This window comes from Vipera ursinii (assembly GCF_947247035.1).
Source record: "Vipera ursinii genome assembly, chromosome: 6".
In the NCBI taxonomy this organism is placed as follows: domain Eukaryota; kingdom Metazoa; phylum Chordata; class Lepidosauria; order Squamata; family Viperidae; genus Vipera; species Vipera ursinii.
This window is the reverse complement of record NC_139515.1, coordinates 84,641,350-84,666,863: the sequence shown is the minus strand read 5'-3', so window position 1 is coordinate 84,666,863 and position 25,514 is coordinate 84,641,350. Positions and strand designations below refer to the sequence as shown.

Sequence of the window (25,514 nt, the reverse complement as noted above, 5' to 3'; positions counted from 1 at the left end):
AGGCGAGCACCAAGCTGCAGATTTTGAAATCTTAATAACTGTTGGCTTTGAGCTTTAGCTTCGTTTGACCGGAATGAAATTTCCTTAACCGAGGCGTGAGGGTCAGCCACAAACGCACTCAATTGCTCAGAAATTTATATGCTGTCATGTTTGAAACAGCTGAGGGAAAGGGAAACACCGGGGAAAAAAATGACTTGCGACTGTGATCGGCCACCCATCTTGCAGCCCACCCTCCCAGGGTCACATGATCAAAATTCGGACAACAGACTCCTATTTATGACGGTTGCGGCGCTCCCGGGATCAGGTGATTCCCCTTCTGTGACCTTCTGACAGGCAAAGCCAATGGGGAAGCCAACCGTGTTGCTGCAGGGATTCACCTAACAGTTGTGGCAAGGAAGGTCGTAAAATGGGGGCAAACTCCTTTAACAACTGGCTCGCTTAGCCACAGAAACCTTTGGCTCCATTGTGGTTGTAAGTCGAGGACTACCTATAGAACGGCTCCTTGATTAGAATACCAGTTCCTTCCTTAACTTCCCAGATTTCACTCAACAGCCTTGTCACTAACTTAACAACCTGCAGTGATTTTGCTGAACAGTTGCGGCAGGGAAGGTCCTAAAGTGGAGCAGAACTCAACTTTAACAGCTGCCTCGCTTAGCCACAGGAATTTTGGGCTCCGTTGTGGTCGTAATTCGAGGACTCCCAGTATGCAGGCAGCCTACGCTTGGTCAGCTCCACTTCCAGAAGGCCCAGCTGACAAGGCCGGCCCATCTGGAGAGGCCAGCCCGCGGCCAGAATGAGTTGGTGATGTTTATTTCTTCTCCTGTTGATTCAGTTGGTATGCCACCCATGTCACCGTTGCAGCAACTCTGGGCGCCTTATGAAACTGATGAAACGATAAAAAAAGTTAATTAAAAAACGATTAAAATTAAGAAAGATTAGCTAAAGACTGAAAACGCAAGAGGACGGGCAACCTGGGGGTGGAGATAGCAAGAGCACTTAGACTTATGTACTGCTCCATCGTGCTTTGCAGCCTTCTCTAAGCAGTTTACAGAGTCAGCCTCCGTTGCCCCCCAACAGTCTGGGTCCTCGTTTTACCAACCTCGGAAGGAAGGAAGGCTGAGTCAACCTTGAGCCGGTCAGGATTGAATTGCTGGCAGTGGGCAGAGTCAGCCTGCAATACAGCATTCTAGCCACTGTGCCTCCTTCCTTCCTTCCTCCCTTCCTTCCTTCCTTCCTTCCTTCCATCCTTCCTTCCTTCCTTCCTTCCTTCCTTCCTCCCTCCCTTCCCTTCCCTTCCCTGATCTTAGGACACGGCAACGGTCATAACTATGAACCGGTTGCCAAGCGTCTGAATTTTGATCCCATGATCATGGGGAGGCTGCAAAGATCGTAACTGTGAAAAATGGTCATAAGTCTCTTTCAGTGCTGTCGCGACTTTGAGCGGTCACTAAGTGAACTGTTGTGAGTTGAGGACTACCTGTAGAAAGAACACAGGAGGTTTTGAGGTCCCACCCCTGGCTCAAGCAGGAGAGCCTATGCCAGGGGTCCTCAACCTTGGCATCTTTCAGACTTGTGGACTCCAACTCCCAGAATTCCTCAGCCAGCCAGGGGTCCTCAACCTTGGCAACTTTCAAACTTGTGGACTCCAACTCCCAGAATTCCTCAGCCAGCCAGGGGTCCTCAACCTTGGCAACTTTCAGACTTGTGGACTCCAATTCCCAGAATTCCTCAGCCAGCCAGGGGTCCTCAACCTTGGCAACTTTCAGACTTGTGGGCTTCTACTCCCAGCTTTGCTGGCTGAGGAATTATGGGAGTTGAAGTCCACAAGTCTTAAAAGTTGCCAAGATTGAGGACCCCTGCCCTACGCCATTCCGGACAAACGGCTGTCCAGTCTCCTCTTAAAAACCTCCAGCCATGGAACATCCCACAACTTCCGGAGGCAAGACGTTCCACTGGTTAATTGTTCTCCTTAATTCTAGGTTGATTTCTCTTTAGGGCTGGGGCGAGACGGCTCCCCAGACACCCCAAACCAGCAAGCAAGCACTGACAAGCAGTGCTCAAACAGGTGTGTTGTTGCTGTTTGCTCTAACCACCAAACGCAGTCACAATATTAGCAAATCTACAGCAGTTTTCTGCATTACAAAACGCCAAACACTACTACACACATCGTTCATTCTTGCTTGCCAAAAGTGCTGCAGACTTATTCCTTGGTGATCGTGTCGGGCAGCCTTTGCAGCTTCCCGCCCCCCCCCCCCCCCCGATTTTCCCCTATCTCCTCTTTGGAAATATTTATTTTTATTTATTTTTATTTTATTATATTTATATACCGCCCTTTCCCGAAGGACTCAGGGCGGTTTACAGGGTGATTAAAAGAAAAAATACAAAAGTTAAAAACAGATTAAAAAAAATTATATCCATCCCTGAACAAATAAAACCCCAGTTAAAATTAAAATTAAAATTAAAATTAAAATTCTCAGCCTGGGCCAGAGAGCTCGAAGAGCCAAGGTCTTCAGGTCCCGGCGGAACGAACGGAGGTCGGGGGCGGTCCTAAGCTCCAATATGACATAAGGAACTTCTTTCTTTCTTTCTTTCTTTCTTTCTTTCTTTCTTTCTCTCTCTCTCTCTCTCTCCCTTTCTCTCCCCCCCCCCTCTCTCTCTCTCTTTTATTTTTTTTGCCCAGAAACATCTGCAAGATGTCTTTCTCTCCCTCACCCCCTTCTCTCTCATTTTAACAAGGTTAGGTGCCTTTGCCAGCCAGGATGAGATTGAAATCAAATGAACCGCATCCAGAAGATAGGGAATTAGTTCACATCTTCGGGGTGTGCTCAACCTCAGATGCGAGCATGTTGCAGCTTGCGCTGCTTGCAAGCCACCACAACCCAAGTAACTTACCTACTCACGGCAATACAATGACTGGCAGAACACGTTTGGCCTTATCTACTCTAGGAAGGTAAGGTTGGGAGGGCCGTATGGAATAGAAACTTCCAAAGCTAAAATAGGTGACTTTTTTAAAAAAAATCGATTTTAAATTCAATTCCGTTTAAAAAAATAAGTGTGGTGTGCTCAGTTTCTTGGGGGAGGAAAAAAACAACAACAACCACTCTTGGGATTTTCTGTGCCATGGGGGAATAGTGTTTTAATTGCAAAACCAGAGGCCACTTAGATGAAATTACGGCTGTAGAAAGGGTGGGGAATGTTAGGTAACTTCTCCAGTTTTCCCATTGTTAAATAAGAAATAAATGAGGATCCCGTGATCCTCTTCTGAATAAGGCTGAATAAAGGGCCCAGGGCAGAAAAGCGTGAGCTTCATTTACATGTGAGCATAGAATTACCCTCAGCGTGCAAAGGGTGGTTTGTAAAGAGCAAGGGTCCGTCTGGAGAAGCTAAAATTGTGGTGTGCGATGCGAGCAGACAATCGATCACAAAACATGACTATACTTGGGAAGGTTGAAAGAACTGGAAGAGAAAAGGATGGGTAAGGAGGACGGTCAAGATCAAAGAGAATAACAGAATTACAAGAGTTGGAAGGGACCCTGGAGATCTTCTAGTCCAACCCCCTGCTCATGAGGAGGTCTTATACCAATTCAGGCAAATAGTTGTCCAGTCTCTTCTTAAAGACTTCCAATTCTGGAGCACCCACAACTTCTGAAGGCAAGCCATTCCAATGATTAATCCAGTGGTCTTCAAACTTGGCCCTTTTATGACTTGTGGACTTCAACTTCCAGAATTCCTCAGCCAGGCACGCTGGCTGAGGAATTCTGGGAGCTGAAGTCCACAAGTCTTAAAGTTGCCAAGGTTGAGGACCCTTGCTGTAGGTTGTATGATTCTTGGAGGAAAGTGAGCAACGAATAAAAAGGATTTTTGAGCTCTGCAGGGAGAATTAACCCAGGGTCTCAACTTCAGTACCTTTAAGCTGGGTGGACTTCAACTCCCAGAATTCCCCAGCCAGCATTGCCAACTGTGTGTTTCACAGCTGGTTGCAAAATGCTGGGAATTGCCATTGCAAAGTGCCTGGGAAAGGGTCTAAACCAGGGGTAGGCAACCTGGGCTCTTTTATGACTCATGGACTTCAACTCCCAGAATTCCTGAGTCAGCTGACTCAGGAATTCTGGGAGTTGAAGTCCATGAGTCATAAAAGAGCCCAGGTTGCCTACCCCTGGTCTAAACTAAAGCAGTGTTTCTCAACCTTAGCAACTTTTAAGTTGGGTGGACTTTAATTCCCAGAAGTCTATGCTGGCTGGGGAATTCTGGGAGTTGAAGTCCACACCCCTCAAAAGTTGCTGACGTTGAGCAACACTGTTTTTACCCATTCTCACCTCTTTTGGAAAAGGAGTGGTGCGTGGTACCTCTTTAAGTTTATGTGGTTGCAGGATTCATCCCAAGCTTGGCTCCAAGGCTTTTCTCACAGACTCCCTTCTTCTTTCTGGGGTGGCAATTTTTGTTGGGAGGGGAAAAAAAAGAACCCTTAATTTATTTTTTATCTCTTAATAAAGGGTATAATCCTAGTTTAAAAAAAAAAACCACTGCCAGGCAAAGCAACCTCTGTAGAAATTAATCTGCGATCTTACTGCTTTGAGCAGAATCAGTGTGGGACTGGTGATATTTTTATTTTTTTAAAAAAAAAGATTGTCGCTTTTGAGGGATTCCCATGCTCACTTCTGCTGGTGAAGAAAGAAGAAACAGGGCCTGATTGTACGTTGGGAAAGAAAACTCTTGATTTTATGCACATTTTTTTTGAAAGGGAGAAGAATCTCTTTCTGATGCCGGCTATGGATGCTGACATTCAGTTTTGCTGACGGACTTGTTTTTGCTTTTAAAATACCAGTAGTCCTCGACTTACAACAGTCTCATTTAGTGACCGTCCAAAGTTACAACAACAGCACTGAAAAGGGGGACTTATGACCATTGCAGCACCCTCCCTCCAGTGGTGGGATTGAAATACCTGAACAACCAGTTCTCTTATTGGATGCAGGCCTGGGAGGCCCCCTCATGCCCCTGAGGCCTAGAATGGACTTCTGGAAGTGGCATCCACACACTTCCGGTGGGCTGTTCTAGGCCTGGGAGGCCTCCTCCAGGCCTCCAAGGCCTAGACTGGACTTTTGGAAGCAGTGTACATTCAGCTGGTTCTCCGAACTCAGAAAAATTTAGCTACCGGTTCTGCCGAACCAATGCAAACCAGCTGAATCCCACCACTGCCTCCACCCCCTCCACCCCCCATGGTCACATCATCAAATTTCAGATACTCGGCAACTGGTTCATATTTATGACCATTGCTGTGTCCCAAGGTCATGTGATCCCCTTCGGCAACCTTCTGTCAAGGCAAGTCCATGGGGCAGCCCGATTCACTTAACGACCGGGGTATTAACAACTGCAGGGATTCACAGTGATTGTGGCAAGAAAAGTCATAAAACGGTGGCAAATCTCTTTTTCCCTGGTGTCCTAATTGAGAACTGAGCCTTGGTGGCGCAGTGGTGAGAACGCAGCATTGCAGGCAAACTCTGCCAACTGCCAGGAGTTCGATCCTGACCGACTCAAGGTTGACTTAGCCTTCCATCCTTCCGAGGTTGGTAAAATGGGGACCCAGATTGTTGGGGGGGGCAACAGACTGACTCTGTGAACCAATCAGAGAGTGTTGCAAAGCATTATGGGGCGGTATATAAGTAAGTGCATTTCTATTGCTGTCCTTCAGCCAAAGATGCCAGAATTCAATGTGTATCTTTCTTTGGACTATGATGCTTCTTTAGATAAGACAGGACATTATTTTAATCCGCCATAGAGGCAGAGTGAGTGAGTGAGTGTGTGTGTTCAAGTGTGAGTGAGTGTGTGTGTTCAAGAGAAAAAGACTGTATCTCTACAGTCACCTTGTTGTGAAAGTCTTCAGTGTGGCAATTTCCCAATGACTTATCTCCCTATAGCTCGTAATTTGTTTATTTTTTGAGTTCATAAATTAGTCTTGCAGTTCATCTACACAAGGAAAGACCAAAGCAATGTTCATTATTAAGCAGGATCGCTCCGCAAGAGAGAGAGAGATGGGCGGTCTCTGGAGTTAATGTATAAATAAACAGAAGTAATTAAAACGATTTGACTTTTGATTTCTCTACTGTGCACTGCCCCTTATCATCTCCTGCCTCCAGATGGGGTGATAAGGTCTACTCCCCCCCTCTTGAAAATTACCCCATCGCATCCAAGTGGCGCAAGGCAAGTCGGTTTCTGCATCTACTCCTGGAGAACATTATTAGCTGAAGGGAGTGGTACCTAGATCGTGGATGTGATACCTGAGTTAACTAGGCCACATGTTCTAAATAAACATTTCAAATGCTGCCTAGCAGTCACTCCTTCTCATGGAGATGTGAGGAGATAAGATGATGGATGCTTAAGATTGGAGAACAGAAGCAGTTAGTCCTCGCTGTACGACCACAACTGAACCCCAAATTTCTGTTGCTAAATGAAACCTTGGTTAAGAACACTTTGCCTCATTCATGACTCTTCCTGCCACAGTTGTCTAGTGAATCACTGCAGCTGTGAAGTTAGTAACAAACTTGTTACGTGAATCTGGCTTTCCCCCCCCCCCGCCGCCCATTGACTTTGCTCGTCATAAGGTCACAGAAGGGGATCACGTAATCCAGCGTCACCTTGAATTGGAAACCACCCAGGGGGCAATTGAAAGCTGTCTTCCATTCATTTCCCCCTCATTAATCCGCACCCGGTAATAAGCTTCCCTTAGGTCCAGTTTCGTAAAGATGTCTGTTGCCTGCTTTGTGCACAGAAAGAGTAGTTAGGTGTTAAGAAACTCCCAGCCAAGCAAGGAGGAGGTGGGGTCAAGCAGGGAACTAGCCTTGAGTCCTCGTTGCAGCCGCAAAAGGCACAATTCTTACCAAGCTCCATGGAACCTTATCTGGTTTTTTTTTTCCTGGGGAGATTCGTGGTACACAGGTAATACACAATAAAGTTGTTGACTTGGACCTTTCATAAATGGGTCTGCTTGCGCCTGACAATAGGAAGATTCGCATGTGATGGGTCAGAAGGAAAGTATACCATTAGGGTTTTTTTGTTTTGGGTTGGTTGGTTGGTTTTTCGCTCTGGGACGCAGGGATTGCGCCGAGAACATAATGACCCTTACTAGCATTCAGCCATCCCAAATCCTGTATAATAAGAACACTTACTTCGTTCTGGGCTGATCCCAGCTTAGCTTCGAAAAGAGCACGTACCAGGTATTTTGTGTTTTACGTGCTTCGAAAAACACCGTGCTTCAGACTTCCTTTGTCGTGGCGTTTGCCCCGATGGCCCGTTCTTCAGGCTTGTGTGCACTTTTAACAGCACAAGAGCACAACGATCACAGCGGGCTGTCGGGGCAGTCTCGCCAACCGGCACCAGTTGCGGCCCTGAAGTGTTTCCTTTCTCATCTTTTTTTTTTTTTTAGCAAAAGTCTTTTATTACTTTTTAATAGGCATTTCTCTGTGGATTTCCCCTCAAAACAAATGTCGCCTTTTTAAGGAGATTGTCCTTGCTCCCGCCGAAGGTGGTTTTTTTTTTTTTAGCGTTTCCTCCCTTTTTAAAAGCTTAGCAGAATAACTGCAGAATAACAAAGAGTCGGAAGGGGCCTCGGAGGTCTTCTAGTCCACCCCCCCCTGCCCAAGCAGGAGACTCTGTACCATTTCGGACAAATGGCTCTCCAATCTCTTCTTGCTTGTTTTAGTTTGTCTTTTGGGGAATCTGCACTTGGAGAGCAGGGATGACTAGTAGCTGAAACGACGGCTCTGAACTCCTTCCTGTCTTTCTTAAGTGCGTCCTGAATGCTTCTTTCCATTCCCAAGCTAAGGTTGTGCTACGCAGACAGGCTCAGTCAAGATGCTAGTTAGATAATCATAGAAAAATAAAAAGTTTCCTAATACGTGAACCAGCTTCCATTGTTGTCCTGTGTGTTGGAGCGTCTTTAAAACTCTCCATTTTGATGTGCTGAAGGCACCGACCCCTACAGACAAAGTTCACTTGCAGTCTTGAAGTATATGTAGCCCTTGACTTGCGACCATTTGTTTAGTGACCCATTCAAAGTTACAACGGCAACTTGAAAAAAGGGGCTTACGGCTCTTTTTTCACACTTAACGACCGTTGCAGCAACTCCGTGATCCGAATCCAGACGCTTGGCAACTGGTTCACAATTAATGATAGTCACAGCACCCCGGAGGGTGATGCGATTCCCCCCCTTTGGCGACCTTCCGACAAGCGAAGTCAATGGGGAAGCCAGATTCACTTCGCAGTTGTGTTACTAACTTCACAACTTGCAATGATTCACGTAATGCTTTTGGCCAGAGAGGTTGTAAAATGGGACAAAATTTACTTTTAACTGCCTGGCTTAGCAACAGACATTTTGGGCTCAATTGTGGCCCTAAATCAAGGATTACCTGTATAACCCTTTAGCTTCTGTTTCTCCAAAGCATTGTTCTTTGATCTGGTTTTGTCCAAAACTGTTGGGTCTACAGCCCCCAAGATTCCTTTTTTTTTCCTTTTCCTTTTCCCCTTCCCAAATTAGCTGATTTCTTTTGCATGGGTTGGGCCGAACTGTTGGGCCGGCCTCTTCCATTCTTCAAAGATTCCGTGCTGGTAGCCAAATGCTTTGTTTATATATTACAGTGCAGCTCTGCTTTATATTGCAAAGAAGGTAGCAATTAATAGTTGCACGCTGAGTATAATATATGTGCTACATAATATTATTTATCCTAATTAAGGGTTATTACTTTCAACATCATCAGAGTAAAACAATAACACAAGAGTTTGCATTTTTAAATAATAGCAAATACTTGTGGCTCAGGATTTAGATTTTTGGCAGTGGTTTGCTCTCCGAGCTAAACGGTAAGCCTCGGAGAACAGAGTTTGCATATCCAGGATCTGCTTGGGCAATTGACAAAAAAAAGACTAATAATGATAGTAAAGAAGTTGGAAGGGGCCTTGGAGGTCATCTAGTCCAACCCCCTGCTCAGGCAGGAAACCCTAGACCATTTCAGACAAAAGGCTGTCCAGTCTCTTCTTAAAAACTTCCAGTGTTGGAGCTTTCACAGCTTCTGGAGGCAGGTTGTTCCACTGATGAATTGTTCTCACTGTCAGGAAATTCCTCCTTAGTTCCAGGTTGCTTCTCTCCTTGATGAGTTTCCATCCGTTGCTTCTTGTCCTGCCTTCAGGTGCTTTGGAAAATAGCTTGACTGCCTCTCCTTTGGGGCAGCCCCTGAGATATTGGAAGACAGCTGTTATGTCACCCCCTGGTCCTTCTTTTCATTAAACTACTAGACATCCCCAATTCCAGCAGCTGTTCCTTACATGTTTTAGCCTCCAGTCCCCTAGTCAGAGCAGAATGATTTCGTTGACCATCCTTCCCAGCATTTGTTCAAATGAAACTTAGATAAAACCTAGCCTGGGAAATTATCGAAAGCACGGCCTGTACAATCCCAGGGCAGTTGCTACGAGAGTTTTGGCCCGTTACCTTGCCACGGCTGTTAAGGGAATCTCCACGGTTGTTCAGTTAGTAACAGGGTTGCTAAGTGAATCTGGCTGACTCATCCACAGAAATTTTGGGTTCGGTTGTGGTCGAAAGTCAAGGACTGCCTGCCTGTATTAGAATTTTGACGTCACTTCTGTTTCCCTTCCCTAATTCTTTCCCAGGCTGTGACGAACCGTTGCTGCTTCTTTTGTCCTTTGTAAACAGAATTACGTCTTTTCCTCCACTTAGCTGAGCATATTTTGGGTTAATGGAATGTATCGTCTAATCCTGTGTCGACTCTTTCTTTCTTTGCCCAACAGTGTCATCAGCAAAGTGGTGTCCACCACGGAGCCTAAGCCGTTACCTCTCCTGGTTCGACCTAAGACACCGCCGCCACCGCCATCTCCAGCACCAGTTCCCGTCCACGTCACCCCTCCACCGCCTCCTCCTTCAGCAGTTCCTCTTCTGCCCCCAGCTGCCATGGCTCCAGCTCTGATTCTGCCTTCTTCCCCTGCACCGTCTGCCATGGGAAGCTCTAAAGTCCCTGTTCGAAGCGTTGTGACAGAGACCGTCAGTACTTACGTGGTAGGTGGCTTAATGTGTTTCGTTGAGAACATGTCATCATCCTACCTTCTGGGTTCCTTAAATGCTTTTATTAGATCCTTAACACCACCAGAAGCCCTGGGGATACAATGGTTTCAGTGCAATCAATGGTAAAGGTTTCCCTGTCCAGGCGTGGCCGGCGTTAGGACACGATGCTCAACTCTGTTTCTTAGCCAAGGGAGCCACCATTGTCCCAAGACGTTTTCTGTGATCATGTAGCCAGCAAAAGCACACAGAACACTGTTACCTTCCCACCGAAGTGGTACCAATTTATCTACTCACATTTGCATGCTTTTGAGCTGCTAGGTGGGCAGGAGCCGGGGGAAGGGACGGGAGCTCACCCCGTTGCATGGTGCTCGGGTCTCAAACCCTGGTGGTCAGCTTTCCAGCTGACAAGCTCAGTTTCTTTAGCTGCTGAGCCATCACACCCCTCTTAAGTGCAGGCAAACTCTGCCCACAGCCTGGAGTTCGATCCAGGTGGGTTGCAGCTTGTCTCAACCTTCCATCTTCCCCAGATCAATAAAATGAGGACCTAGGTCAGGGCTCTTCAAACTTGGCCCTTTGATGACTTGTGGACTTCCAGAATTCCTCAGCCAGCGTGCCTGGCTGAGGAATTCTGGGAGTTGAAGTCCACAAGTCACAAAAGGGCCAGGTTTGAAGACCCCTGACCTAGATTGTTTGAGGGCAATATGCAAACCAGGCTTCTAGTTTGTAAACCGCCCAGAGAGTCTCATAAAGCATATGGGGCAGTAGATAAGCCTCAAATGCTATTGCTACATCCATTTACAATCATACTTTGATACATCATTAGAACACCTGTATATACCGGACCAGTTTTAAAAGAATTGGTTACGATGGGCCACCAAAATACAACACCCTCATTCTAGTTCCAAGGTAAGTGACAAAACCTGGATATTAGAAGTTGGATTACCGGCCTCAGAATAACCTGCGCCAAGTTGACAAATTTTAATAAGTTACCATTTTGTAATTAAGGTGAAACATTTTGTCTCACACTTATGAGGTGCTTATGATGGAGAAGATACCTATGATAGCAAATTTTATTTTTGGTGCTAATAATGCTTTAATTTAATTCCCGTACAAAGTCATTAGTAAAAGCCACCACCATTTTACCTGCAATGTGAACTCCATTGAAGTTCTGTGGGGGGGGGGAGAAAATAAAGTGATCTTATCAGAAAAAAAATAACCTCAACAAACAGTGACGGAAAGGTTTTTTTAGTAAGTTATGAGTAAAACAGAAAGGTTCGATCTGTTGAGAAATTTCCCAAAACAGGTACATGAGACAAATGTTTCTGAGGCTTACTACTAAATCTCAAATCGTCCTTGCACTGATTGCATTTTGACTCTTATTTCCATAGTTCACCAATAAAAAGTCATCCTTCACCATGACAGATTTGTAATGCCCAAGACGATTTTCAGGATCCAAATATTTTTAACCCATTGTGCTTAATGTTACACGTATTCCGGTGAATAAGACTCTACATCAAGTGGTGGAGTGATGAAATTTGATTGCTCCATCTTGAAAGGGATGCAAATTTTTGAATCATCGGCATATTAGTCTGGCCTTTAAAAGCTTAAAAATCAGCAATGCATATTTAGATGCCTCTGAGACTTATCAAACATATATGGGTGTAAACATCTTAAGATGAAGCGATATAACAGATACAAAGAAGCTTTGAAAAAGGCATGTGTCTTTATCACCCCAAAAAACGAAGGAATGCAGTTAAAAGAATACGATATTTTCTTGCTGTTGTTACTTAAGTTAAAGGATAATAATAGGACTCCTCTTACTATGTCTCTTTCAAAAAAAACAATCTTTACGGTAGAAACATATTCTTAATTATGCTAGGAATTGGCTTCTTGTGTTTAGGGAATTATGCATGCTAGTACACACACGCACGCACACACACACACACACACACACACACAAACACACACACACACACAAAACCAATAATCAAGCAAATAGTACCCCAATCAAGGAACTACCCATGCAGACAAACAAACTAACAATAAGCAACAGCCTAATGAAGAAACCACAGAGATACTGAGAGGGCCAGGTGCTAGTATATAATAGGAAGCTAACCCCACTCCGTCTGAGATTGATGATGTTACCTAGTTGGGTAACAAAACGTCTGCAAGAAAACCAGCAAGCTCAGAGAGCACCAAGGACCCCTCATTTCAACCCCGAGCTGCAAATATGCTCTTCTAACAGAACAACAGAGTTGGAAGGGAACTTGGAGGTCCTCTAGTCCAACCCACCGCTCAAGCAGGATACCCTACGCCATTTCAGACAAATGGCTGTCCTGTCTCTTCTTAAAAGCCTCCATTGTTCCTCGAGGCAGACAGATCGGAGAGCTTGAAAAGCCAACTCTTTTCCATTGGGTTGTTGTTTTGTTTTGTTTTTTTCCCCTCCACCCCACACTCTTAACTCGCAAGTCCTGTTCACACAACCACTTAACCCAGTGACTGAGAGACGGGGCAAGCTGAATATAGGCTGTTTTTTCACTGGTCTGGGGCGGGGGCTGGGCTGTACCTTTGCAGTGCTGAGTTTCGGGGTCCCACTGAATACTGGCTGTCCACAAACAAATTCTCGAATATACACCTCTGGCCCATGGATTTCCCATAGATCTGAGTCAGGACCTAAGTGCAACTAACCTGCCGTGGCTCTTAACAAATATTGGCTGTCCAGAGAATGTTAGGGGTGCATAAACCCACACTGAATACTGGCTGTCCACAAACAAATTCTCAAATATACACCTCTGGCCCATGGATTTCCCATAGATCTGAGTCAGGACCTAAGTGCAACTAACCTGCCGTGGCTCTTAACAAATATTGGCTGTCCAGAGAAAGTTAGGGGTGCATAAACCCACACCCAAGTTCATTGTTTCTTTCAGCTCTCCAGATGCAAAGATGGCCTTATTAAAGCGAGCGCAGCTTCTCTTCCCTGGCACATCGTACGTAGCAGAAAAGTGCAACAGGCAAGAAATAGGAAAAGAGGAGTATGACAGACTTACAAGAGAAGTTCCCTCCTAGTTTTTTTTCTTTCCAGAAATGAGTAACTAAACCACAGGGGGGCTGACTTTTAGCCAAACAGGACGTTCGAGGTCGGCATCCAGCTACAGTTCAAATGTAATCAGCCTTCATCTTGATCAGATAGAACTTTAGTGAAATACACAAAGGGTGCCTTCCACGATGCAGGGTCCTCAGGAGGAAGCCAGCTGCAGCTCCCATCATTCACAGCCAGGAAAGGGGTGGGGTGAGGAGGAGGGCTCCCTTATACCCTTGTTCTGGTTAGTTAGCTGAGCTGCAGTTAGTTTGGCCGTAAGTACTAACGCAGCAAGCCAGGTTCCCGTGCTGGTTATGTTTTGATGCATCTCACCAGGATTGTCCTTCTGCGGGAGAGGTACCAGCCCGCCAAAGCTTGGGAAGGTATCATGTCAATGAAGGCAACCTAAAATGTATACGGAGTCCTCAAATTACGACAACAATTGAGCCCAGAATTCCCCTCGCTAAGCAAGACAGTTGTTAAGTGAGTTTCGCCCCGTTTTGCCGCCTTTCTGGCCACGGTTATTAACTGAATCGCTGCAGTGGTTAAATTAACAACCCGGTTGGTTAAGTGAATCTTACGGGCTTCCCCTCATTGACTCTTTACTTGTCAGAAGGTCGCCAAAGGGGTTCGCGTGACCCCGGGGACACTGCAACCGTCGTAAGTACACGCCAGTTGCCAGGCCTCTGGATTTTGATCACCTGAGCGCGGGGATGCTGCAAGGGTCATCGGTGTGAAAAACGGTCGTGATTCCCTTTTTCAGTGCCGTTGTAACTTCGAGCCGTCACTAAACGAATTGCTGTAAGTCGAGGGCTACCTGCAGACTGGTCGCTCTTTTTATTTTATCAGTCTGCCCCGTTTCTTTCTTTTTTTTTCCCCCCGTGCAATATTTTGTAAGTTCATCAAAAGACGGAAATGCAAAGAGAAATGAAAACAAGGAGAGAACAAGGGAGGGTAAAGGGGAAGAGGGAAAAGAGAAACAGTGGCTTCCGACTTTTTGGCGCAGTAAAATAAGGTAATAACATTCAATTTCAACTTTTTTTTACTTTTGCATAATAATACACACTGGCCATTTCCGTAACGACAGACCTATCTAGTCAGCAAAACCCCAAATCAAAATTGCACACACACACACACACACACACACACACACACACACACACACACACACACATATATATATATATATATATATATATATATATATATATATATATATATATATATATATAAAGGTAAAGGTTCCCCCACACATGCGTGCTAGTCGTTTCCGACTCGAGGGGCCGGTGCTCATCTCCGTTTCAAAGCCGAAGAGCCAGCGCTTGTCCGAGGACGTCTCCGTGGTCACATGGCCGGCATGACTAGACGCCGAAGGCGCACAGAACGCTGTTACCCTCCCCCCGTAGTGGTCCCTATTTTTCTACTTGCATTTTTACGTGCTTTCGAACTGCTAGGTGGGCAGAAGCTGGGACGAGTAACAGGCACTCACTCTGCTACAAGGCACTCGGGATTCGACCCGCCAAACTGCCGACCTTCTGATCGAGCACAAAGTCCAAAAAGCAATTTCCAAGGAGAAACAAGCCTCATTTTGTTCTTTTTTAAAATAAATAAATAAATAAATGAAAGCAGCCAGTTTCGCCATTCCTACTAACTCCAGCGGCTTTTGCAGCCATTTGCCGACTGAGGGGGAAAAAAAAATAAAATCACCTCAGTAGGTCAGTGACTGTTCGCCTCTTCTTTTAGAAGAGCACCAAAAATAACTTTCCTGGCATTTTAAACTCTTGTCTGCCGATTCTGGATTAGCCTCCTGCAGTGCCCTCCGTTTTATACTTCTCAAACAAAGCTTTCCTGTTTGCAAACCTGCCGTCATTTCTGGAGGGGATCCAGAAATGGCAAATATTTTACCTCAGAGAGATGCTTTTCCATACTGATTCCATCCAAGCTAAATTCCCAGCAGTGGTCGTTAAACAGAATTCTTTCACCTACCATTATGCATTATGCAATTCCAGCTTTCGGTCAGCCAGAAGCCTGCGACATGTTGGCTTAGGTATGTCAGAACTGTTGCTTAAACTCCACTCAGGTTCATGGGCAGACCTCGGCTAAAAAGGCCCCAAGGCCTTATCAAAGTTTAAGTTGACAGATTGCACTAAGAAACGGTCATTTCCTTGCTGGCCTGCGAGTTTGCTTGAAGGGTGGTTTGTAAACCCAGGCTCATGATTCACCGTATTGTCAAGCCCATTACAATTAAGATTTATTCAGCGAACCATTTTAGTCAAGCCGTGGTTTAACAAACCTACACCACCTAACTTACCCAGGCAATTATATCGCTTTAATCGACAAGTTTTCTTAGTTTATTAATGGCGGAATCCTGGGTGTAATGGCGACATTTAAGCACAGAGTCAGCCTTTCTGCTTTTTTCTTATTTATCAACAATCACTCGGTGGGTGAGATGGGCGGCATTGGATTAAATAAATATTTATTAAATTTACATGCTGCTCCTCTCTCACTTTTGCTTTCTTAGGCGGCTGTAACTACTCTTGCGGCTTTGGCTTATTTTGTTTCCGTCAACATAGGAAAGAAGCAGTCACAAAACAGAAAAACTTAACGCAGGAGAAAGACAGAGTATTTATATATTCATAGCTGGCTACATTTAGAGTATAACTTTTCACATTCATTTCATCTGTCAGTTAAAAATAGGCTGACACTCATCATGTTCTATCGAGGTTCCATTCCTTAGACTAATAATTGTTCAATAATATATGGTATAAAGGTGCCCCATAAATGTAGGTGGAGCCCCATACATTTAAGATCAGATTTATTTGGATTTAAGACAATTAAAATCAAACGGCCTAAGAGTTGGAAAGTTTCTCATATGTTGACAAAGGAGAGAGACCTTTCAAAAATCATTAAAGTTCTAACAGAAGCCAGAATTCCAGTGTGCATTTTGTCCAAAATAGGATTGCTGCAATTAACTTAATTAGCAGCATGTTTTATATCCTGAATGTGCCCCATAATGAATAGAAGAGCCAGCCTCAAGCAGCGAAGTGCTATAAACTTTCTAATTCTCTCTCTCCATTTCTCTCTCTCTCCCTCTATCTCTTTTTCTCCCTCTTTCTCTCTCCCTTTCTCTCTCTGTCTCCCTTTCTTTCTCTCTCTCTCCCTCTTTCTCTCTCCCTCCGTCTCTCTCTGTGTCTCTCCCTTTCTCCCTCTGTCTCTCCCTCTCTCCCTCTCTCTCTCTCTCTCCCTCTCTGTCTCTCCCTCTCTGTCTCTCTGTGTCTCTCCCTTTCTCTCTCTGACTCTCCCTCTCCCTCCCTCCCTCTTTCTCTCTCTCCTCTCTGTGTGTCTCTCCCTCTCTCTGACTCTCCCTCTTTCTCTCTCTCTCTCCGTCACTCTGTCTCTCCCTTTCTCTGTCTCCCTGTCCCTCCCTCTCTCTCTTTCTCTCTCCCTCTCTCTCTGACTCTCCCTCTCCCTCCCTTTCTCTCTCTCTCCCTCTCCCTCCCTTTCTTTCTCTCTCTCCTCTGTCTCTCTCTGTTTCTCTCTGACTCTCCCTCTCCCTCCCTCTCTCCTTCTCTGTTTCTCTGACTCTCCCTCTCCTTCCCTCTCTCTTTCCTTCTGTCTGTGTCTCTCCCTTTCTCTGACTCTCCCCCTCTCCTCTCCCTCCCTCTCTCTCTCCCCCTCTCTCTCCTTCTCTGACTCTCCCTCTCTCTTTCTCTCCCCCTCTCTCTGTCTCTCTGTGTCTCTCCTTTTCTCTCTGTTGCTGTTTCTTTCTCTGTCTCTCTCCCTCCATCTCTTTCTCTCCATCTCTCCCCCCCCCCCACTTACCCTTCTGTAAATGTCGTGGTGTGACAAATGTCAAAGGAATGGAAAGTTACTCAGTAACTATTTTTTTATACCCTTGATCTTATCAGTGAGCTGAGTTGGATGAGTTTGGCTAATAAGTACTAACCCAGCAACCTCAATGCCTGTGCGGTATATATTAGACGCACACGGCCAAGACGGTCTTCAGCAAGGCCGGGAGGAGGCACAGAGGGAGGCAAAATGAATGGAAGGAGCCAGGTAGGGCTGTAACCGGCTTCGGCTCCCCCGTTGGGAAGTCTTGCTTTCGCCCATCTAGCACCGGCCTCTTCCAAGCCATCGGACTGCAGGTCTGTGGAGATCCTCAGTCATCCAGGGCACAGTTGTCCCAGAGGAGCTTTTCCAAAAGGCAACTAGACTTTCTTTTTTTGGGGGGGGGTTCTTTGAAAACATTTCGATTCTTATCCAAGAAGCTTCTTCAATTCTGATTCAGATTACCAAGCCCCGTTATTCCACGGCTGGCAAGGTGCTTGGCTCGGTGGGTGGAGGGCACAAGAACGTACCGACCAAGTCAAATGGAGGGTGCCAGGTTGAGGAAGGCCGAGGTGGCCCCTTGGCAACTGAAGCCAACGATTGGGATTTGCTTGGCTATCCCTTCAGCAAACCAACTTGCCTTCTGAAACAGGAGGAGAGGTTGATGGCCTTTGTGTCAGGTGCGCAGAACACAGTTGGCACACCAACATTGTTCCATCCCAGGCTCAGTTTGGCTTGTTCTGGAACTGAGCCCTCGGAACAAGCCAACTTGAACAGAATAACATGAATAACAGAGTTGGAAGGGACCTTGGAGGTCTTCTAGTCCAACCCTCTGCTCAGGCAGGAAACCCTGTCTATACCATTTCAGACAAAAGGTTGTCCAGTCTCTTCATGAAAACCTCCAGCACCCACAACTTCTGGAGGCAAATCCTACCGCCGGTTAATTGTTCTCGCTGTCAGGAAATTTCTCTTCTGATTTAACCTTACATGCAAACACTTAGAAGCTCTCCATTAGGTTTTCAGATGCTTCTCGTCATCAGGGTTAGATCTGGGCCAAATGTTGGTTTTCTGCACAACACAAAGGTTGCTTATGGAAGGTTTAGACTTTTAGCATTTTTAGAATACCAACGCAGTATAGACACTTTTTTCAGACACGTGTGAGGGGTTTTTTTTTAAGAAATAACGACTCCTGTTATACTCCTGAAATACTATTCCCCCCCCAAGGTCTGTTGTTGTTTTTTTAAAATCCCATTTATATCCCGCCCTTCTCCGAAGACTTAGGGCGGCTTACAATCTAAGAAGCAATCAAATGTGCTTAGCAATAGCCTTCATTCTATGTATATGCCTGCTTATTAGGGCTTTCCCCCCCCCAAGCGGCATTATTACAAAGTCAGCTTATTGCCCCCAACAATCTGGGTCCTCATTTTACCTACCTCGGAAGGATGGAAGGCTGAGTCAACCTTGAGCCTGGTGGGACTCGAACCTGCACTAATTGCAGGCAGCTGGTGTTACTTAAGGAGGCATTAGCCCACTGCTCCACCAAGGCTCTTCTTGACTCTTCTCCTTTAGAGAAGCATTAACAAGTTGTCTGAACGTGGTCTGATGTTGTCTGAAGGTTGAATCGTTGAAATGGAGTCCAGTTACAATTATTCAAACTTCAGGCAACTCTGCCTGGCTAGCTGAGAATCTTCATCAAGATTAATCGTCATTGACAAGCTGGCCTTTTGAACAAACCATGGGCTGCAATCCTCCGAGTTGTGAATAAGAATGGTTGACATTGTTTTTTCTGTACTTCTCCAGAACAGGAAGTTGTTTATTTTATGTACATCATTGTTTTTATTGAGTTTTTCAGTTGTAACTTGCCTTGAGTTTCTCTGATCTAGCTTCCTTATAAATCTAATATATTACCGTTGATATTGTTGTTACAGAAGGCTGCGTGCCTGTGTGCACACTCGTGTTTGTTCAAATAATGCGGTGGGATCTCTTCTGTTTCTCCCCCACCTCCCATTATTGAGCTATTAAATCAGACTTTCTTAACGTCAGCAACTTTAAGCTGTGTGGACTTCAAATCCCAGAATTCCCCAGCCAGCACTTCGGGCTGGGGGATTCTGGGAGTTGAAATCCATATAGCTTACAGCTGTCGAGGTTAAGAAACGCTATGTTAGACAGCTGTGGTGGAACATGTGGAAAGTTACACGAAACAAGGCTTCTTCTGCCCATTTGAGTCCTCACTTTCTCCCACCTTTTCTCTCCATCCAGATCCGAGACGAGTGGGGAAATAAGATATGGATCTGTCCCGGTTGTGAAAAGCCGGACGATGGCAGCCCAATGATTGGGTGTGACGATTGTGATGACTGGTATCACTGGTAAGTGGTGGGGGCTACGCTCAGCTTTCGAAGTCACCTGATGGAACCGTTGTGGGGAATTCTGGGAGTTGTAGTTCCCAGACTTACACATGATAATAGTGTTCTCCTTGGAAACAATTGTTTATTATCTAAGATTGCAATGCTGTCAACCTATGGTAATCAGCTGGAAGCATTCAGACAGGTTCTCCACATTAAAGTGTCCAAAACACGAAAAAACTGTCCAAATTGGGTCTTTTTGGTCTACCTGCAATCATTTCTCAAAAGTTTGCAGGAAGCGCTTACAATCAGTCTTGTGTTTCAAGGGGGTGGGGAGGAGGACATTAAAGTACATGTAAATAATCTCGGTTTGGTCTAGTGCAGGGTAGGCAACCTTGGCTCTTTTATGACTTGTGGACTTCAACTCCCAGAATTCCTCAGCCAGCATGGCTCAGCTTGGAAACCTCTCCCTTTCCCCTCAGCATGGCTGGCTCAAGAATTCTGGGAGTTGAAGTCCACGGGTCATAAAAGAGCCAAGGTTGCCTACCCCTGGCCTAGTGGCTTAAGGCACCAGGCTAGAAACTAGGAGACGGTGAGTTCTAGTCCCACCTTAGGTATGAAAGCTTGTCATGTGACTTTGGACCCATCACCAGGAGACGGTGAGTTCTAGTTCTGCCTTGGGCACGAAAGCCAGCTGGTTGACTTTAGGTCAGGACCTTTCTCTCAGCCCAACTCACCTCACACGGTTGTTGTTGTGAGGAAAACAGAAGGAAGAAACTAAGTTTGGATATGTTTGCCCCCTTGAATTATTTGTAAAAATAATATAGGCTGGCTGGCATGATGGATGGATGGATAGATATAGATACTATATTTAAGAGTATCAGGCACGAAAAATCAAGTTCACATGTGCAGGTCCAGTTAAAATGATTTATTGCTAAAAAAAAAACCTAAGTACAAGAATCTTCTCTACAAATTGTTAGCACCTGCTTGGAGTTAGATAAAGAACAACAGAATTTAAGGAGAGTTTGGACTTTAGTCTGCTTGTGCCTACCTAGAAATTCTGCACTCATTCCTCCTTTAACTCCGCCCCCACCTCCTCCTCCTCCTACCATAAGTAAATGTAAAATCAAGTTAAATCTGGTTTATTTTTTTCCCCGCCCTTCCTGTTTGGGGGCACTCCATGGCCAGACCTAACACAGGCCTCATTTTAAATGATTTTTTATAGACCTCTATCTTGGGCAAACAGGCTTCGCTAGCAGCCAAGTGATACATTTGGCCTGTTCCTACTGTTTGTGTTATTGAATTCCTTCTTGCAAAGCACTGGTGTGAATATAGCGTTCCCTGAATTTTCATTACTTAAATAATCCTAAGAGTATTTTTTCGGAACTGAAAAACAGACCCGTTCTACAACTGAAAGGATTTATTCAGTGAACTGAGTAATCGTTCTACACATTTAAACAGACAGCTGATCTCAGTGGCTATTTTAAAAAAAAAAAAGCTTAAAGTTTTTTTTCTTCAACCTTTAATTTCCTATATTTCTCCACTAAATAAATAAATAAATAAATAAAAGCTCTGCCTTGCGCGTTCAATATCTGTTTAAAGGATGGGGAAATACAACCCTTTACAACCCAAAAAAACCCCAGGGCCCTAAAATGATTAAAAACAGTAAAGGAAACACTACCCCCCCAAAAAAAAAACCCTCAGAAAGAAAATTATTTATGTACAGATGCATTCCAGTTTATGCACGCTGTGGAAAAAAATATATATATCAGGAAGTACAATTCAGAGAAAACGCATAACGCTAATACTCAGAGATGTACAGCTATTCTAAGTATCTAAGGACATGTTTCATGAGAAACTACAGGAAATAACGCTTGTGTAAATCCACCGGGTGCCTCATTTTATTCATATCTACAGGAGAGTTTGAGGTGGGGGAAAACACGAGATCAGCACTGACGCCACTTAAATTAAAATCGTGGAATCTCTTCAATGTAGGCGATGCCCCATATCATTTTGTGTGTGTGTGCGTGTGTGTGCGTGTGTGTGTGTGAGTGTGAAATTGAAGCCATCCTCAAACAAAACGTATTGGTTTTTAAAAAAAAAACGACACCACGTTCTATTACACCACCATCACAGGATGGTGAACTGTTGTTCCCTTGCCTTTAAATCAAATTACAATGGCTTACACCAGGGGTAGGCAACCTTGGCTCTTTTATGACTCATGGACTTCAACTCCCAGAATTCCTGAGCCAGCCATGCTGAGGGGAAAGAGAGGTTTCCAAGCTGAGCCATGCTGGCTCAGGAATTCTGGGAGTTGAAGTCCACGAGTCATAAAAGAGCCATGGTTGCCTACCCCTGACTTATACTGATTCGTTTAATGACTATTCAAAGTTATAACGGCACTGAAAAGAGTCACTTAGGACTGTTTTTTTTCCACACTTACTGTACAACCCTCTCAGCATCCTCATGGTCATGTGATCAAAATCCCGACGCTTGGCAACTGGCATGTACTTATGACTGTTGCAGCATGCCGGGCTCACGTGATCCCCTTTTGCGACCTTCTGACAAGCAAAGTCTGTGAGGAAGCCACTTTCACTTAACAACCGTGTGTGACTATCTTAACCACTTGCGGTGATTCCCATAACACCTGGGGCAGGAAAGAGCGTAAGTTGGAGCAAACCTCACTTAACAACGGTTTCGCTTAGCAACAGAAATTTGGGGCTCAGCCATGGCCGTAGGTCAAGGACTACCTGTAGTTATTTAATCCTGTTCGATTTGTAGGAATTGGTTCTCCCTTCTCTGCCCTCTTCACTCCTTGTCCTTTTCCTCCGCAGGCCTTGCGTGGGCATCACGGCTGCTCCACCAGAAGAGATCCAGTGGTTCTGCTCCAGATGCGCCAGCAAAAAGAAGGACAAAAAACACAAAAAGGGGAAACACAAAGCACACTGAGGTTGTGGAGAATTGTCAGGCAGGGGCCTTGGACCTTCCTGCTCCCAAGGCCTCTTTCAAAGGGATATATGGTCCAGCTTCTGCTGCCTGTCCGTTGCCATCCCATTTCTGAGGATTTGGATTCTTGGAGGAACCACAAAAATGCACAATCTTAAGACACAATTCTGTCCCTCCAGTTGTCTGTCTCTCTCTCTCTCCTCCCTCCCTCCTTTTCTCTCTCTCTCTCTCTTTCTCCCTCTCTCTCTCTCTCTCTCTCTGTCTCTCTCTCTCTCTCCTTCTTCACCAAGTGTGACAGACATGAATTGAGAACTTACGGACTCACCAGCCAGAAGAACAATCAATCACCTGAGCAGTTGAGATTTTTGTAAATATTGCCGCCTTTTCCAAGTTTGCGTTCGCCTGGTTTAAGAAGCGGGAGAGCCGTGGAGTGATTTACACAGCCTCTGCAAAGCCAGAAAATCAGATGTGACTCGGGGATGGAGTAAATGACTGGTAGATATTTTTCTGATGGGAGTATTTGAAACTTTTACTTTCTCCTTGTTTTTTTTTCCTCCTCCCGTTTTTTTTTTAATGACAAAATAAATAAATTTGCCTTAGCTTTTTGTGTAATAACTCTTTTGGGTGTGCGTTCCTCTGTTGGGGTGGTATGTTTTTTCTTCTCCGACCGAAAATATGAGTTAGAATTTTTCTCTCCCCTCCAAAGCCCAGTAGAATTTAAGATTCAAAAAGACTCCATCTTTTGAAAAAGGAACAGTTCATCCAAGCGCTTTCTAGAAATAGATTTTATTTTTATTTTTTACTCAGGTTTAACATTTAGAAGGTACCGTGGCTATTTTAAAATTTGCTACAGTACAGGTAGCTTTCGACTTCGAACCACAATTGATCCCCAAATTTCCCTTGCTAAGTGAGACAGTTAGTAAATGAATTTGGCCTCATTTTACAACCTATCTTGCCACAGTTGTTAACTCAATCACTGCAGGTGTTAGTTGGTAACACAATTGTTAAGTGAATCTGGCTTCCCCATTTGACTTTGCTTGTCAGAAGGCCGCAAAAGGGGATCAGGTGACCCTGGGACGCTGCAACTGTCATAAGTACATGCCAGTTGCCCAGCGTCCAAATTTTGATCACATGACCAGGGGGATGCTGTAACGGTTTGTAAGTGTGAAAAACGGTCATATGTCCTTTTTTACAGTACCGATGTAACTTCAAACAGTCACTAAATGAATGATAGTTAAGTCAAGAATTACCTGTAGTTTATCCAAGCACTCCCTAGAAATAGATTTTTTTGACTCAAGTTGATTCCTCGAAGGTACTTCAACTATTTTGAAATTTGCCTCAGAATGTGTGTGTGTGTGTGTGTGTGTGTGTGTGTGTGTGTGTGTGTGTGTGTGTGTGTGTGTATAAAGTTGCCAAGCTTGGAGACCCCTGCTTTAAAGTCTTGGTTGAAGTAGAAATGGATACATGAATTGAGTCTCCATCACATCCGCATCCTTATGTTGTGGAACGTTCTGTAGATTTCTGGATGCGGATGTGATGGAGACTCAATCCATGTATCCATTTCTACTTTTTCAACCACTTACTGTACAACCCTCTCAGCATCCTCATGGTCATGTGATCAAAATCCTGACGCTTGGCAACTGGCATGTACTTATGACTGTTGCAGCATCCCAGGCTCACGTTGCGACCTTCTGACAAGCAAAGTCAGCGAGGAAGCCACTTTCAGCCAGCCAGGAATTCTGGGAGTTGAAGTCCACAAGTCTTAAAATTGCCACATTCAGAGACTCCCCTGCATTTAAGATACAGCTTTTTTTCTCTGTCTCTTTTATCTCAGAACCAAAATATACTGGCCAATAGTACTAAGGATCCATTGTATTCTGCGTTTTGAAATTTGGATTTAAAATTCCTTGTATTTACAGTAACTGGAATAACAGGCCCATGGAAATAACTGTGAGCAGTGCAAGGATGTATTTTAGTCAGCATGTTTTCCCTTCGTATCTTTGGGGCTAATGTTCACGAAACGCCTGAGCCTAAGTGGTGAGAAAACAGGGTTATTTAAATATATGGGTTTTGCCACCTAAATGCAGGTATTTTTCGTAAGAGTGATTAAAAGAAGAAAGAGAAACTCACTTGTGCATATTGAAAATATCCTCAGAATGAGGAGAAACCTAATTTATCAGACCAGGGCAATCCTCGCCAACGTTACCTTAATTTGTGATCAGAAATTGGCCAGACTGTTCTGGGGCAACAAAATGGTTGCCATGAGACCCACAAATATTATTTGTCCGTTTGTCAAAGGCGTAAATAAACTAGGGTAGAAATATGAAGTCCACATTCCACATTGCGCTTAAGGGAAAAATAGTTTCCTGGTTCAGAAGTTAAATCACTGTACTTTTTATTTTTACAGTCAATAACAAGTTCTCTTGGGTCAAACGGGGTGATTTTAAAACATGAAAAGATCAGAATCAGAAGCTGAACAGAACACATTAATAAATAACGCAGGAGAAAATGTTGCAAATAAAAAATAGGCAAGCCATTATTTTGTTATAAAGCGGACACTGAAATTACATGAATACAGGCAGTCCTTGACTTACAACAGTGACCGTTTAGTGACCGTTCAAAGTTACAACAACGTTGGAAAAAGGGACTTGTGGCTGTTTTTCACGCTTAACGACCATTGCGGCATCCCTCTAATTATGTAATCAAAATTCAGATGCTTTTTAACTGGCTCGTATTTATGACTGTCACAGTGTCCCGAGGTCATGTGATCCCCTTTTGCGACCTTCTGACAAGCAAAGCCAATGGGGAAGCCGGATTCACTTAACAACGGTGTTATTCAACTTAGTGGTGGCAAGAAAGGGCAAAGCTGCCTTAACAACCGTCTTGCTTAGCAACCAAATTTTAGGGTCTGTTGTGGTCATAAGTTAAGGACTACCTGTATTAGTTGGGAGGGGGAGTTATGAGAATTTCATCACTGGAAGCTTTCAAGATGAGACTGGATTGCCATCTGTCAGAAACGGCGTAGGTTAGGGTCTCCTGCTTGGGCGGGGGTGGGGTTGGACTAGATGACCTACAAGGTCCCTTCCAACTCTGTTGTTCTATTCTAAATCCAGAACCCCGCAACCCGTTTAAAAATGGCAAGGGTGGGAGCAGGATGGAGAGATGGAGAACGTAATTATTTATTTAGCATACGGGGTATCGTACACGCACTTGCAGTAGGGATTAACATTTCACCTCGAAAACACCGTAAAATTTG

At 44.7% G+C, this 25,514-nt stretch overlaps 1 protein-coding gene across 3 annotated transcripts in view; it reads left to right on the top strand.

Annotated features, from left to right (window-relative positions):
• Positions 1–22,857, top strand: part of TAF3 (TATA-box binding protein associated factor 3) — a 162,805-nt gene extending 139,948 nt beyond the window's left edge. For all 3 annotated transcript variants that reach the window (XM_083366094.1, XM_083366093.1, XM_083366095.1), the window contains 3 exons: positions 9,793–10,057; positions 19,230–19,336; positions 22,147–22,857. In XM_083366094.1, the coding sequence (XP_083222220.1) occupies positions 9,793–10,057; positions 19,230–19,336; positions 22,147–22,261 (487 nt within the window). In that variant the 3' untranslated portion in view covers positions 22,262–22,857. The remainder of the gene's footprint in view (positions 1–9,792; positions 10,058–19,229; positions 19,337–22,146) is intronic.
• Positions 22,858–25,514: the final 2,657 nt, after the last annotated feature.